This window comes from Apteryx rowi, unplaced genomic scaffold, assembly GCF_003343035.1.
Source record: "Apteryx rowi isolate R43461 unplaced genomic scaffold, aptRow1 scaffold_71, whole genome shotgun sequence".
NCBI classification, from domain to species: domain Eukaryota; kingdom Metazoa; phylum Chordata; class Aves; order Apterygiformes; family Apterygidae; genus Apteryx; species Apteryx rowi.
The window spans coordinates 476032-493298 of record NW_020450994.1 but is presented as its reverse complement, the minus strand read 5'-3'; the positions used below and the strand labels follow the sequence as shown (position 1 = coordinate 493298).

The following is a 17267-nucleotide window of genomic DNA, read 5'->3' as shown; positions in this document are numbered from 1 at the left end:
TATTACAAAGGTAGGCGTTATAATAGAGTCATTAGGTGTGCAGCATTAAGCTTGATCTGAACTTTTAGCACTAATATATTCTGTTGCTTTTTTATGTATTGTAAGGTTGATAAGAATAGTTAATATACTAATATTGTGTTAAATGCCAACAACATTAAATATTGTGCAAGAGAGATTTGCAATCCAGTAGAAACATACAAAGATTGCGTAGGCAGAGAAACTTAGTGGGATTTGACAGGTCAGGTTTTTAATGTTTGAATTGGTTCAATTCTTGACTTTTCAGAGGAGCATATTAGAATATAGTATTAGAATGGGCACTGGCTTGCTGAATCAGGACTTGGAGAAGTTTTCCATGCTTGCAGGATATGCAGCTGCATAATAATAATTTGTGTAATACAGCAGCACTGTCAAAAGTTAATTTTATTAGATATTTTGTCTTAGTCATAACTTAGAGCATTAGAAAAAAGAGGAAAGCCATTTGTGAAACAAAAAGTGACCCCAGTATTTAAATTAGTTGTTTATTTAAATATGGATCATTTAACTTCTCAGTGGTCAGGAAAACAGCCACATTACCTTTCCAAAAGAACATTCCCATCCTTTTCTAAGTTGCTTTGAATTGCTCTTGGCAAATATAAAAGCTTTACAAAATCTGTTTCGCAGATGTGGAATCCACCATTAAAAAAGTTTAAGTTTAACTTGCGTATGTGGAGCCTTTTCAGCATAGGTTTTCTTTGAAAATAGTTATGAAGGAATCTGAAAATATTTATGTGGCTCTGCATATCCTTCAGTCTAAAAATATTGGCTGTGAAGGAGGAATAAGCGTATATGTTGAAGGGATAGTTTTCAAAAAATCCTTCCATATATGTTGTTTTTACTAGTAAACAAACCGTTATTAAACACAATCTGTTTTCAGGAAAAAAGAACTAAGAAAATTGTTCAGGGAATATGTTTTCCCTTTGTTTTCAATGGAGTTCAAAAATAACTTTGCTGTAGCTGTCATCAGATAAGTATAGTGTTATACTTCAGCTAAATGCTGCAGCATAACCTGAGTGTAAGAGTAATGCAGCATTATTCTTTCATTCCACACTCATTTTGGACCTATGGAAATATTCTTCATAAGAAACTATTTAGACCAAAAGGAGTCTAGAACTGATTTGATTGAATTGCAATGGTAAAGATTTTTATTAGTTTCAACACAAACGAGATTAGGTTGGACCCAGGGTATGTTAGAAAGTTAAAAGGGGACTGTCGTAATGCAATCTTTATTTATTTGTTGTGTCTGGGGAGGAGGAAGAGGCATAAATGGTCCAAAGCATTCTGCAAACAAGACGGACATCATTGCAATCTAAGGATTGTGCTCTCCGAGTTTGCCATGGTGTGGCATGGCAACCGAGGGACGACAGCATAGGAAAGCAGAGAGGCAGCATTAGCTGGCATTTGTTTGGTGTACTGCCAGTTTAAAGACATATGCCATGAAGGCAAATTATATGAATTTCTGGGATTCTTTCCTTGTTTATTCCCTTTCCTTCAGGCTATGATGGGAGGCGTAGCATTTTATTAAAGGACTGAATGTTGTGAGGGAAAGGGACTGGAAAAAGAGGCAAGTTGGTTTCAAGTGCAAATAGTGGAAGGGGTGAAGGCATCAAAGTGCCAGTTGAAAGAAAAGGCAGAGCACTGAGGTGGCTATTGGCAGCGCGGAGGGTAAAAGGGGAATCTCAATGGCCGAAGAAATGAGTTTACATCATACTCAAACTGTGCAATGATGGTCCTTATAATGAGATAGTGAAAGTGTGTTCTGGGGTGCTTCAGAGATCCCTTCTCAGATAGTCTGTATTTCTAGTCCATCACAGGTTTGAAAGAAAATATAAAGCATACAGTTTATAGATGACTGTTGATGCTGATTCAGTCAGATACCATGAGCAGGTTGATTCGTGTGGTAAGCTGAAATTTGTCCATGCTATTCTTGAGATATTTTCACAATATGATGTCTATTTTTAAATAAAATTGGGAAGGCTTCAGTAAAGAATAAAAACGTTTGGAAGGTCCGACTTGAAAGAAGAGATAAAAGAGCTCAGTCTTAGCTCAAGAGTTAGGGACTGTCTGGGAATGATTGTTCAGTTTGATTTCTTATAATTCTTTTTTTTAATTCTTGTAGAAAAGTTTCATAGATCAAGTAGCGGCAGGGGGACAGTAAACGGGTATTAAGTGTGGGGACTATAAAGAAATATTGAGGGGACATTTAAACACATTATAAGCAATGTGGATATTTTTAACAGTGCATGTAATTCATTTGTGAGGCAGTGTTACTGACTGTCTACAGCACAAGAAGGTGTTCAGGAAACTTGGATTTTTCTTCTTGTGCTGCTGACCTGCTGATGTTAAGTTTGATTTGGGGATCAAAATTTTTGGCCTTTGTTATGTTACGCATGAGGCAGAACTAGATAGGCCATGAGTGTTCCTTCTTTCTTTATGGTTGAAAGGTAAAAGGAATAAGAAGGTTTGAATTTAATTTATAGTGTTACAAAGTGATTGAGGTTTTGACAAAAACTGCTCTTTCAAGAAATTGCAGTATCTTATGTAGTTATTTCATTGAAGAAATAATACATTCATTTCTGCAATACATAGCAGCATAGGTTTATTTAGATGACTCTGGAAAATGTATCACAATTTAACATTTTATTAAAAATGAAAAAGAGCAGGAAACTTGAATGTCCTATGCTGGGGCTCCAAATAGAGCAATTAATTGATGCCTTACAGTTACAAGATTTGGAGACTTTTTAAACAGGAACTAATCTTGACTTTATTATGGACAACTAGAGATTTATTCCATTTCACTTGATTTCTCTTTCTTCTCATTATACATACAATTATATATACCTTCCATGAGCAATTCCTGGCTGATTTTCTTGCTTCTTTTGTCCTACAGTTATGTATGTCAGCTCTGTAGCCTATCTGGTCTTGCAGCTGTGATGGAAGCTGCTAGTGTTGTGCCTCAGTGTCTTGCCTGGTTCTTGGAAAATGGCAGCCTTAATCGAGTAGTATTTGCTTTGCTAGAGAACCAGTGAATTACGTGCGGCTGGATCACAGGCAGTGTTTGTATAGTCTAAACAAATGAGGTTGTCCTGAGAACTTAGTGATTTCTTTCTTTCTGAATTAATGATCTTCCTTCCTTTGCCAAATCCTGAAACTCCTCTCTGCATTAGATGCCAGAAGAGTTTTGAATTTTTATCTGGAAAGAAATCAACATATTAAATGGACAGAAAACATTTGTATCTAAGACAGTTTAAAGAATCCACCTGTATCTCAGTGTTTTAGTTCTCTCTCATTTGGATGTTTTTATGTCTCTAAGAAACATTGAAGACCAAGGCAGATGCTCTTTTTCCATTAAAAAGAAAGAGGATGTATTTATTGTGCTGATAATGTGGGAAAAACTCAACTCTAAGAAATGGTATTACATAAATGAGTCTTTGTAAAGTATCTGAAGAACGCTTTTACCACAGAAATCAAAACCCTTAGATTTAGTGAAATAGAACTACAAAAATTTTGCAATTAATTGTTTAAAATGCCTCTTAAAAATAAATAAAAGCCTGAATAATAAGCAGCCAGCCTGCAGTACTGCCATTTTAAAGTAGGTTTATCAGTTGTTGCCTTGTCAGAACAAAGGAGGCAATCTGTTTAGTAGATGAGTTTGTATAAGCATTTATACCTGATTCCTGAAGTCTTAATTCTTGTAAAGCACTGGATGCGTTTATATTCCTGATTTCCAGTGGCGGTGGATACTATGTAGTATCTTTATATTAGCCCTTGGTCATTTGTTCAGTTCCAGGTAATTATATACATTTAGATGAGAGCTTGGGAGATTTTTTTTTTTTTTTTAACTTCACATGCATGTTAGTTAATACAAAGTTTCTTACTTGGAAAGTGGTTTTATACTTTAGTTTCCTGACCATCATGCTGTATCTTATATGCTACTCTGCCATTATTATTTTTATTTAAGCAATATTATATGCCATTTGTGCTGAAAAAAGTGTTTGACTATATCATAAGAAGAATTATTTCGTATACATTAGCTGTGTGTAAAACAATTCTTTCTTTAAACCTCTTTCCAGAACTGTGAGGACATGGGATGTTAACAATGAAAAAAAGCACAAAGGCGTATTTAAACCACGATCGGTTCAAGGTAAACGGGTGATTCCTACAACTTGCACATACAGCAGAGATGGTAAACTTATTGCAGCTGGCTGTCAGGATGGCTCCATCCAGATCTGGGATAAAAATATGAGTGTAAGTCAAGCATATGGTAACAGTACAGGCTTTTAATATACAAAGTGCTGAATGTTGAAGCTGATAAAATTGGTTTGAGTATTTTTATTCTTATATATTTTTTCCCCTGAAAACATAATATTGTGTAAGCAAGATTTAATATTTCCTCTAACTCTCTACAACTGGTCATTCAGTTTGCTGCTATTCAATGCAAAGAAGTGAAGGAAGCTGTTGGCAGTCTGGTTTAAAAAAAAAAAAAAAAGTAGTTGGCCACATACCTTTATTTAGAGTATTATTAATTTAAGATGTGATGCTTGTGGAAAAAGCTGTCATTTCTTGTTGATTCCTAAGTAATTAAAAAGTTATATTTCCATATTTATTTGAAATGTTGAATACATTAAGCAGTAATTCGTAAAACTTCATACTGAAATCAGTTATTCATCCAGATAATATACGGAGGGCAACAGCATCCAAGTGGGTAAGTACAATGCTGCACATTAAATACCAGTTGTTGTTATATTATCCAAAATATAAAATTTATCATTAAGGCAAATTTAAACAATCTGTGGAAATGCAGTGTGGTCAGAAAGAGTCAGAATTAGAACTATTTAAAATTTTTTAAATATGCAAAATGATGAAATAGACTCTGTCTGTAATTTAATTGTCCTGTTCATGTTCAACTTAAAATTGTATTTCCAGTAGTTAGGAATCTAAATAACAAAGGATACATAAAATTCATATTACTACTTTATCATTCAAAGTTTGGAGCAATCAATGCTCTCTATTGCTTTGGGTAGTGGAGTTTACAAACCAGCCCAATTCCAAAGGCTAAATTTGCAATACAAGTTCACTCGTCAGAATTTTACTGCCTTTTAAATTAATGGTTAATTATCTCATCTGTACCCATCTTATCCAAGGAAGTGGTCCCCAGTCTCATGTCCCTTTGACTTCAATGGAATAAGTGCTTATGGCATGTGTAGCAGGAGAAAATGAGATTAGGGTCAGTTTGTTAGGAAGCCAAAAATAAGAATATGGATGAAGAGGTTAAAAAAAAAATAATCCTTAGAATCAAACTGACATCATAAATCTTTGAAAGCTTTACAACTCCAGTAGAATAGGATGGATTTGGGGAAATAATACTGAATTAATGTAATTTATGTTAGTCTGTTCAACTTCATCCTTCAAAACATTTGATTTTAAAAGGGAAAACAGGCAATTTAGGGAACTTTTCACAAAGACTGAATAACATTTGATTGTTGAGGGCAAGGGGAAATGTACAGATGTAAAGGAAAAGAAAGCTGGTTGATCATATTCAAAGTACAGCCTGTATTTTTGGATTGTCGTCTATTTTTATTTCTGTTTTTATTTCCACTATAAACCCAGTAAAACTTCCTAATGGCATGAAGCTTGAGAATTCATCCTAAGTGTAAACTTGTTCTAACAGAATAATAAATTTTTCAGAGACTGGCTTTCATCACCTGTGTATGCTGTTTATTTTAACATATACAGTATTGAAATATTAAGCTTTCTGGTGTAGCTTTAACAATAGTGCTCTTGGTAGTCTGCTTTTTCATGTGCTTTTCCTTTTGAACTTTTGTGTGTCTGTAAGATGACATATTGCAATGCTGATTGAGTGCAGTTTAAGGTGATTATGAATAATTTAAAGATATACCCTGTGCATCTTATGCAATTTCCAACTGGTGACCCCTGTGTAACAATGCAAGCCTAAGGAGATTTCCTCGTGTCCTTGAATTTATATTTTTAAAGTCTACAGAATTTTTGTCTTCACTTTTCTTGGTGCCATTAAGAAATGTGCAAGCTTTTCCAAAAGCAGCAGTAGTGAATTGTGTTTTAGTGGCATCCTTATATAAAGCTGCCAGTACCCTTTTGAAATCTGTGTCTATGGTTAAAATCAGGCATTTCAAAAGGCACCTCGCCAGAGTAAGATAATTAAAAAAAGAAAAAAACCTTTCAGCTTACATTACTAGAGTGGAAATAATAAATAAATAAAACAGGAACATGTGACTGTATAAGTGCTAACAAAGTATTCAGTGTAGGATTTAGAGAGAGAAGGATGGGACTGAGTCCTGCACTGGAATGGTGAAGGCACTTACAAGCCTGACAGAGGATGCAGAGTTGCTTGCTAAAGGGAACAGTAAAATGCTCAAGGCATATCAACGTGGTGCAGTTTTTGGGGTTTGAGCAACTGTAGATGAGACAGGAAAATAGACAAAATAAGTTGTAAGAATCAAGAAGCTAGAGCTAAGCTGTTTGAAGAAATAAATAGGTGAAATATTAACTTTTGATTTTTGAAGAAATTTTTAATTTCCAGTCCATCAAATAGCATTTTATTTTGTTGAAATGGTGTAGAGCTCTGTACACAGATTTTGCTATATTACAATACAGTTCTTTTTCATGTCAAAATTAAGGCAGCATTTGTATTTAAGCTAAAAAGGCTGTATTGAGTCTGTAAAAACAAAAACCAGAAAAAACTACTGTTTGAAGGGAGAACGTTGTTCTAATTTCTTATATTTGATCAGTTAGGAAAGATTCTTGTATCATTATTGTAGACCATGGATTTGGCACATATACAGCAGGAAAAAATGACAAATTCAGGAAGGTATTTGAAGTTAGAAGTAACTTTCTTGGCTTTACTCTAGTAGAGCTGTCATGCCAAAGCTGATCCAATAGGGCCTAGTTTGACAGTCTCAATTCATTTTCTCTCTTAAGCAAAAATTTAAGAGGCATTTCAACCCTGTCATTGACCTGTGCTCCTGCATGTGAAGGTCAGAACACAAACCAAGTCTGGGGTGGTGTTCCTATCAGATATTAGGGCCCACTCTACTTAGGCCAACCATCCACAGTGCCTGCTATCCCTGTGTCTGTGAAGGTTTCTAGGCAGGTTCAGTTTTGAGACACCGGTATGTTAGTTGACCTACTCTAGCCTTATTTCTCAAGATGCAGACAAGACTCAAAACTCTTACAACAGCAGAGCCTACTTCAGAGAGAGGGAAGTTTGTCTCCTTGCTACAATGAAAGCATAATGTCCCCGCTTTCCCATAGGAGAGGTGCCATGAAACCGGCAGTACCCAGTGGTTATCCCTGGAAAGGAGGAGAGCCTAATAACGCCCTTTCCTTGAGCAAAAGGGGCTCTCAGTTTGCTGGCTGCCTTCAAGGCAGGTATGCTGCTGCAGTGCTGGCAGGAAGCCACTGTTTTTCTCTGGCAGTTCATGAAGTTCATACCTCTGTACAAGGTGGCAGGAGCTACCTGGCAAAGCTCCCAGGAATTTTCCCTTGCCACTGTGGCCATAGTTTCTGACTGCTGACTGTAAGTTTATTATCCTCTGCTCCAGGCATGACTTGAGAGCTTCCCACCTGACCGCAAGCATCCTGCTGATTTAATCCTATCAAAGGCAAATGTAGAAAAACAACCTGCTGTGCGGTAGCATCGTGGGGTTATTTAATAAACTGAGACATGGGCAGTGTGAGCAGAGTGTTTACACGACACACTGACTTGCACTAGTGAGCAGGATTCTGACTGTAGTCACTGTTTGTAAACCCCGATCTTGGCGCGCTGCGGTAAAAGTAGATTTTTACAGTGGGTTCCTCCTCTCTGCCCTGGCAGCACTTTGTGTTCACTGCTCAATAGTGTAGAAATTTGTCCAGAATGGTGCTGTTAAATATATATATATATATATATATTTTTTTTTTTTTTAAAGGATCCTTTCTATCCCATATTTTATCATCTGCGTCTTTTTCTCATTTGGAATCAAAGTAACTATTTGTTGTAAGTTAGGGTCATGAGTTAACTGTTTTTTTTCCAAGGCACTTACAGCTCCTTAGGCATTTACCTTTTTTCTTAATTACAGTGTTGTGTCTGGCAAATGATTTTGGTGTGTGATCCATTTCCTTCTTTCGTTCTGACTAGTCGCACACACACACAGTGAATATTTCATTCAGTTTTCTGCTTCCACTGTTTTTCTGGTGCAATTCCAAGTCTCCCAGCTGTATGTAGTGAGAGTAAAAACACTTTTGGAAGAACAGTTTTTGTTTTTTTTTTTTTTTTTTTTTTTTTCCCGTCTCCATCTAACTGACATCGGTAACTTGCTAATGCTGAAATTAGCCAAATGCATTCCGGCTCTGCCTCGCCTTTCTCCAAACTTCCTCAGTATGATCATGATCCATTATAATCACCTGCCTCAGAGGGTTTTTTCATTTTGTCATAAATCTGTATTATTTTCTCATGTGTGTTATTTTGTCAGTGCATGGTTTTTCTTTAAGGTTCATGTACATGTGCATTTACAGTGCACATTAGCAGAACTATCTGTCAACTTGTTTGAAATATTATGAACACTGTCAACTTGGCTTAAAATAACAGCTTCAAAGGGCATAAAAAATAACTTCCTTCAAAATTCCAGTGAATAGTGGAAACAATAGTGTGAAATAGTCAATCATAGTATAGTACATTAGAACACTCTTAAATATTCTGAGAAATGAAGAGTGTCTGGCAAATGTGGAGAGTTGGAGAGAGTTGGTCATAGATAAGACAGGACCTTGAAAATTATTGATTCACAGGAGAGTGCAGTAAAACCAGTAGATTTACCTGCAGTTCAGATACGTTCAAATTGCTGACCTTGCTTATGCTTACCCATTCAGAAATTTTTGCAGTACCAATAGTACTACACACTGCTGAGCAAGCTGATCCATGCAGCTAGTCCTTCATATCAAGAATTGTGTGTTTTTTCAATCATTAAACCTCTATGCGCACCAGTTTTCCCATCTAGAAATGGGAATACCTCTCTCATAGAGATGCTGAAAGCCTGAGGTCTCTTTTGTAAAGGCTATCAGTATTCTCAAAGGGCCGATTAACAATGTATTGTGACTTCAGTTTGATTGAAATTCCTTTCAACTCATGAACACAGAAAGCTCCCCTCATTTTTCACTCTAAATGGGAAAAGATCAAGATCATCTTCATTAATTACAGTTAGGATTTACAAGGATGAGAAAGAATAACCTTTTTTGTTAGTCTTTCTTAGTCTTTTGAACCACCTGATAAAGCTACCTGTTATATGATGGAGGAGAATTTCTCCTTAACTTTTCCTGGGTACATTCAGCTCTGGAGTACCTGAACAGCATCTTTGCAGATGACACACTGAATCCTGTTTCTCAGTTTCACACTTCATGTATTTTATGGAAATATTTTTGTAGCCATGATGCAATAATTTCTGTAAGGATATTGGGGAGGCAAAACTTGTAAGGAGTGATATCTTTTATATCCCTTCAAGAACAAGAAAAACAGCCTGTATGCCCAAAAGCTTGTTTGTTTTTTTTCCAACTCTCTTAAGTTGGGTCTGTTTAAAGGGTTTAGGGACCTTGTTTACCTTGCTAATTTTTATAGGCTGGTAGGTATCTGACAGCTCCACTTAAGTAGTAAAGAATTAGCTTTGACAGATATATCAGTAATAGGTTTATCTTTTTATATGGCATAAATCTGAACAGGAAACTTACAATGTTTTATGATTTTGCAGCATAATTTTCTTCTCGTTAAACATAAATTGATTCAGTGCTGGGGGGGAGATTGATAGCTAGTGATTAATTTGTATTTTTTTACTTTCTTGTTTCATAAAAGACTTCATGGTGTATTCAGCTCCTCTTCAGTCTATTTTGCCAGCTATTTCCTTCTCAAAAGCAAGCATCTGCTACAGTATTGCTGAACTATTGCTTTGCTAGTGTTTTCCTTTTCCCAGTTTTAAACCCCTACTTTGATTTTAAATTGCTACAATAATTTATGTATTTTGATCAGTTTTAAATTACTTAGCTAAAGCTCTAAGTGATTTTACAGAACTTAAAATGCACACTAATAATGAAATCCTACACTATACAAATAGACTGCCCACATGAATGTCCCCAAAAGTGATGTGATCAAGCAGTAATCGCAATAACCAATTTTCCACATGCCCTTAAGCCACCCTATCCTCAAAATACAAAGGAAAGAAAAGTGGGATGTCGCAGTACGTTCTGAAGTTAAGCAGATCTAAACTTTGTACCTTTTTAATTACTAATACTCATGTTAAAAGTATTTTCCAAATAATTGCATGATTTATAGATGTAAGATAAATGCCTTTCTATATTTAGCTATTGTTTGCTTTGAAAGGCTTTTCGTAAGCTTTAGTTTTGTATTGCACAGTATGACTGCAAAGAAGTTTTTTAAGGCAGTGTTTTCAGAGGTGAAAAGTTTTACAAACAGTGGAGCCATTTTGAAGAAATCCTGTACAACCAACAACACAGAATAGATAATACAGAAAGATCACATAAGATAAATTTTTTTGGCCTAAATGGGGTGACCCTTTTGTTTTAGGCTGGGAATCCGAGCCCAGATCTTATTTGGAAATTTTTTTGTAAACTTTATTTTGCTGTCCTTAATGGATTTTACAGCTGATGTTGCCAGACAGAGTAATGAAAACTAGTAGTAAGATCTGAGACTTGCTGTAAATATTTTCTCCATTAATTGGAAAGTCCTTTGGGGGGGAGTTATACCAATGCATTGGGAAGAGGAGATTGTTGGATCTTTGCACAGTTGCAGGGTGCTTTTTGTGTATGCTAAGGCATGCAAAAGACAGCTCTTGGTACTAAATCGTGAAATGTATATCTGATATCAGTCTACTAAGAATGTTTATTATTTTGCTTATGCCTACTCAGCTACAGTTTCTACTAACCAGAGATTGTAATGTGGCTTTAGCATCTGATGGTTCGCAACATTCCAATATTATTCTCTTTTCACACTGGCTAGGTTTGATTCATCACTTGAGCCAGGGAATATTCACTTTGAACATTTTGTTTTGGTTTTACTTATATGGAGTTTTAGCTTTATATTGACATCTTCATGGCATTAAAATGTTTTCAGTGAAACAAGCCAATATTAAGAACAGTCATTGTAAATTATCTCTATTAAAGTTTGCTGAATATCACTACTGCAACTAAACAGCAGGCAAATCTTGCAGTTTCCCCCAGGCATGTAACATGCTTCATGCTTTGAAGAGGGCAGTCTGGCTACATCTGGAAATTTCTTGTATAAATACAAGATGAAAGATATCCAAATATACTATATTTCCCTTTCAAACTTAAGGTAAGTTTTCCATATCCATAATATCCCACCCTTTCTTTCCATATGTATTTGTGCCAGACCTCTGCTCCAGAAACTGGAAATCACAAACAACCTTGCCAGCAGCAACTATTAACAGATTCATATATTATTCCTTTTTGTATACGTCTGGTTTAGCCAGTACATCACTATCTGTACCCTGAAACTAGCAGAAGTAAAGAATCTGACAATCATAAGCTAAGATAAAATGTGCCCTGCTGTATTTCTAAGTGCATTTCTCTCTTATGTAATAAACAGTTTATAGTTGAGAACTATTTAAATGTTTGCACTATCTAATATAGTGATGAAAGGCGATTCTAAATCTTAAGTCTGTCACACCCTGATGAAAACAGCATAAAGGATTTTACTTTGGATTCATCTATGGTTAAAGGAGACAGGCTTATCCCACAATGATACATATCTATCTTTGATTTACTACTTAAAGGAATAACAGTAGAGCTTACAAAGATAAATTAAAAATGACAATTTTAGAAGAAAAGAATAAGCATTACAGTTATATGATTAGCTTTATTAATATTGTGTTGTTAATAGTCATGTAACATGAATAATGATTAAACAGAAATGGATACAGGAGCCTTCTTGACCTGGCTTCTGTTAGTTTAGATTATTTGTTTATTTATTTAATAACTTTGTGAGTAGTAATAAAAGTGTTTGCGTAGAGGCAGAAAGTTATAAGTACAGGTGTCACGTTTAGTTCTAACAAGATGCGAGTTGCAGAGTGGTCTGGTTTACCAGAAAAATGGCTTTCAGATTCTCTAGTATATGCGCTGCTCAAACAAGCTGAACACGTTATTGGTTCAGAGCCTGATAGGATTTGTAAATTAAGAAAAGAATTTTGTGCTTGGCATGTGTATTAGGAAGCTGATTTAGGGTTCAGATTTTTCTCATTGTAGTTTATAGCATGTCACTATTTCTTGATGCTAGTGAGGAGATGGACAACAGGTTTATACTGTGAATTTCTTACAAGCAATGAAAAGTATATTTCTGTGCAACTCTTAGTCATTGTTTGTTGCATCAGAGAAATCTAAAAGTCCCATATTTTAGAATAATTAGAGAATGAAAGCTGTTACAGCTTGATAAGGTGAATTTATTTAAGCACAACAGAAAAGGTAGGAAATTAATGATTACTCATCAGTGAAATGTATTGATTGAAGATTGGTACTTTCTTTCCACAGATGTTTGCTTTATCTCTTGGGTTAATTTATAGGCCCTTCATCACGTTCTGGCTTCATATTTGGATGTAACTCTTGCAGGCTTTACTTTTCTCATCAATTCATATCTTTCAGAAAACTTTATGTTTTGGGGTATTAGTGAAGAATAATGTGAAGTAAATTAAAAAAACATGGTGTACTGAGAGCTGGCTGGGTTTTGTTTGTTTTTAATAGAAAAGGAACTTAAAAGTTTTGGGTTTTTTTAGTGAAATGGCCATTTTTGACAGAATACTTAGATAATTTTGCATAGAAATCTCAAAACTAAAATCATGATTTGGATTTTTTTAACTTTTGAAACATATTGCATATGTTTCAGAACATATGTTTCTCTTCTGATTCTTCTCATTATTATAACCCAGTGAACATTTCTTTTATTTCTTAATTTTCCTCACTCTCTTTTTATCTGCATCAATGTAGAAAAAAATAGAGTAATTGACCAGATTTCTAACTTTTTCAGAGAACTAATGTAGAAGATGAATAAAATAGTCTTCTATGTTTTACAGTTGTGGGATTTTTATGTATTCCTGTGTCACTGGCCACTATCAAAAACCGGATACTGGCCTAGAAAACCCATAGTTTAATGTTCTGAAATGCTTGTGTGTAACCTTTTCATAACTGTAATTTAGAAAAGTTAAAATTGTGAAAGAGAAACAGGCAGATGTGTATTTTAATTTTTTTTAAGTTCAATAGAATAAGTATGAATTATTTTGAAATGTGCTGAGTTTTATGACAGTAAGAAAATATACGCATATTTTTAATACAAAAATGTTCCCCATGAATCAGTCAGAGATTGAGAAGCTGGAAAAAATGAAGATAAATTATAATGAAGCATAGCTTTTGTATGTAACTTTAGCCTGTAGAAATAATCACTCGGCTCAGAGGAGGCCTGAAAAAGAACAAACTATTTGCATGTATAGAAAGATTGTTTCAGAGCTGTGTCCATTAAAAGGTGTGTTACTGTGAGGATACACTTTTAAAACTGCTTAAGTATCTGACTTTCTGTTAATACCCTATAGACTGCTCTCAATTCCTGAAGAAACTCTAGTAAGAGTCTAGTTAATCTTCTTTAATTAAAAAAGATTGCATAACATTTGAATAAAATTCATAATAAGATTATAAACCAAAGAAGTTATTGATATGTCATGATTATAGATGAGAAGGTAAACTGTATAACTACACCATCTCTTGGCAGCAGTTACAGAACTATATAGAAGAAAACAACAAACATACAAAATGAAAAGTATTTGCGTTAACAGTATATTTTTGCCAAGACAGCCTTGATTGAGCAAGTTTCTTTTGAATTCTAGGTTTAAAACTCATAATTAAAATCTAATTGAGTATACCTGAGGGTTTCTTTTCAAATAAATAAAACTTGTTGTGTGAAATATTTTAAAACAAAGATTTTTTTTCCCATGATGTCCCTATTTCATAAAGTTTGTTTTCAACAGATGTTAGTGCTAAACAGTTAGCAGAGAGGGTGGTGAAATAGGTGGAGCATTGTCCAGCTGTGTTTTATTTAATGTACGACTACAGTGATACTACACAGACTGAAACCAGATACATCCATGGAACAGCTGCCTTCCTTGAACCAAGTTTTAAATTTCTCATGAGATAGAGAACTAGATTTGGAGCTGGAAATGACTACCTATATATTTCACACGTTATGTGTAAATATATAAAAAGTATGTCTCTGTGTGTGTGTATGTATGAACACAAATTCCTAATGAAGTTCTAGTTTAATAAAGTTTATGAATTTGTATAATCTTTCTAATCACTGATAATTTAAACAGGGTACTCTTAGATAATTCAAAATGTATAATTTTCATACTCATTAAGCAATATTTAAGGTATAGTTAAAAAAAAAAAAGCCTTTATGCTTGCTGTTTCACTTTTTTCCATGTGTATTTGTCACTTCCAAACTTGGCTTTTAACTGTTTTTTGCTGAAAGCAGTTACCTGTGTTCAGTTATATTTAAGTTTCTTTCTAATTCATTGTACTAAGGTTGAGATGGGATGGCCAGTTTAAAAAGTACTGTATTAGTTCACATGTAAAGGGTAAAATATTCTGAAAGAATCTGATTCATTTTCTATTTGTGGACTGTGTTTTTTATGGACACTTTTAAGAGCTCCTTGCATTGTATCCTAGCTCCCTGACCTATTTCGTTGTCCTCACCAGTGTGCAGCTCTGTGATCTCATTCAGAGAGCAGATTGAGCTCAAGACCTATAAACAAAGTTTATCTTGTTGAGGTCACCAGAGTATGCTGCTGTGATCTTTACAGAGGCTGAGCTTCACCAGGGCTTGCAAAAACACAGCTAGGACACGTGTGTGTGCTCCTGCCCTTGTAATGGGAGGATTGGTGTATATTCAAGACCACCTTCAGGAGCCTGAATGATTTTTTCAGAAGCTCTGAGCAAGTAGGGACGCCTGTTTTAGTCAGCAGAAAGTGCATTGCCAGCCAGTGGCTTGTCATTTGACAAAAGATGCGAAAGCCTGGTCGATTTTGGTGTTTCATGCATGGAAGTGTGGTGCTAAATGGGACAGGAGTTGACAGGGCTGTAGGAATACATGAATGCTGGGCTCTAAGCAGCTCGCTGCTGTTGCTTGGATGTTGCGTTGAGGTAAGACTGCCAGACAGGGTTCAGCTAGTGTCTGCTGCTGTGTGTCTGCATGTATAAAACACAAACTTCAGTTTAGATTGCTCGCCTTAGGAAACGAACAGGGTTAAGTCAGAAAGTGAATCATTTGGGGTCAAGTTAGTGAGGGATTGGCACTGAAGACACAAAAGGGAGTGTGCATACTCAATTGTAATTTGCCTTCTTTTTTCTCATTTTTGAATGACAGTGGACTGTATGTCTATATATAGTACAGAAAAGGGAATGGTGACTTTGTTGATTTAGACTTTGTTTTTCTTCATATGAGATGTGCCTGAGGGTTAAGCAAGTAATCTGAAATTACTATCATTGGCAGAATATATATTTAACTCATTGGTACAATAGAGCTGTTAAGTAAGACAAAGTTAAGTGACAGTCAACCCTAAAAGTAAAGATCCATTAAGGCACTGGAGCAGAAGGATGCAAAGAGTGTAAACAAGTCAAAGTAAAAATACTGGCAACAGGTTACTGCCTGGATTTATTGTAGTGTATTTTATAATATGTGATAGAAAGGAAATGATGCCATAAGATGCATGTAACAACTTTTTTTTTTGTGTGTGACAGATGGTTAGTAAAGGTTAGATCTTCCAGGGAAATTTAGGAAAGGTATGGTAGATAGGGGAGAAAAAAAATCAGGAATGGCTTTCGGCATATTGAACTTAAGTTGCTAATTAAACATTCACAAAGTGATGTCAAGATGAACTAAGATGTTGAGCAGATAGAGAATGATGAACCTTTCACTGGAAGGTAGTTTAATGGCATGAAAATATTGGTAATCATGGTTGTGGATAAGGTTTGTACAATACATTGCAGAGAGAGAAATTCAGGGACCAAGTAATGTTGAATAGCCAGTGAAACTGGGAGAGGGAAAGAGAGTCATGAACCAGAGGAAACAGTAAATAAGGGAGTCAACATGTAGAAGGTGTACAGGAAACACTGAACCTCAAAAAATGACAAAGAATAGGGAACAGAGAGTATGCACTTTTTTCAAAGGCTGATGAGATTGAGGATGGGGTAGCATTTGTTGGATTTGTCAGGGATAGATCTGTTGAGACTCTGGAAGAAATTTAAGTTGGTTTGAAAAGGAATGAGGATGGAATAAAAGGAAGATTTGGGGTGACGGGGGAGCAGGAGGATGGGGAAGAATGAAGGATTGGATGAAGAGGCCAAAGTATGAAAAAAAGCAATGCAGAAAGAGAGAGACAGAGCTATTTGGTTTAAAAAAAAAAAAAAAAAAAAAAAGCTCATGCAAATGATGTTTTTGACATTCGGTTCAGTGCTCTTATTCACAAACAACAATCCACAGATCTCCATCTCCTCTGAAGATGCCACTGCTGATAGAGAAGAAAGCTGTAGTTGTCAGGCATGAGTGAAATACTGTGCTGAAATGAAACTGGAAGGCTAGGATAAAAAACAGAGGAATCATTCCTTTTGTTGGATGGAGAAGATATTTTGGTATGCTAGTGATGAAAGAGAATTGGAGTCAGGAGAAGTACTAGAGTGTCACAAAAGAAATGGAAGTAGGAAGAGAGTAGAAAAGAGGGTTTTGAAGCAACATTAACAGTAGAGGAAAAGGCTAATGGCAGAAGGAAAAATTCTGTAAGGCTTCTGTACTCCACAGAGACAAAAGGGGATGGAGATTCTGCAGCCTGTTTGAGGGGGTCTTGGATGTTGTCCAGAACATTTTTGCATTACCATAGTTTTAATAATCAGATTATTTATATGAAATGAGACAAGAGAAGAGATCAATTGGCTTAAGCATGCTATTCCGAACAAAAGAATGATCTGCTGTAATGTATTCAAACAATAATCTGTTTTTAATATCTATTAAAAAGTAAAATTTAATATAAAAGCCACCGATGATTCAAATATATTCATGAATGCTACTGTAAAACAGCAAGCTGCATTTTTCTAAAAGGTTTCTTCGCTCCACCTAATGCTTAGGTACTTGATTGCTGGTCTGTAAGCTAGCTGGGAAG

General features: G+C 35.4%; 1 protein-coding gene across 5 annotated transcripts in view; it reads left to right on the top strand.

Moving 5' to 3' along the window:
• The window catches only part of WDR70 (WD repeat domain 70), a 147088-nt gene that overhangs the window by 77810 nt on the left and 52011 nt on the right, over positions 1–17267 (top strand). For all 5 annotated transcript variants that reach the window (XM_026087251.1, XM_026087252.1, XM_026087250.1 and 2 more), the window contains exon 10: positions 4110–4284. In XM_026087251.1, coding sequence (XP_025943036.1) covers positions 4110–4284 — 175 coding nt within the window. The remainder of the gene's footprint in view (positions 1–4109; positions 4285–17267) is intronic.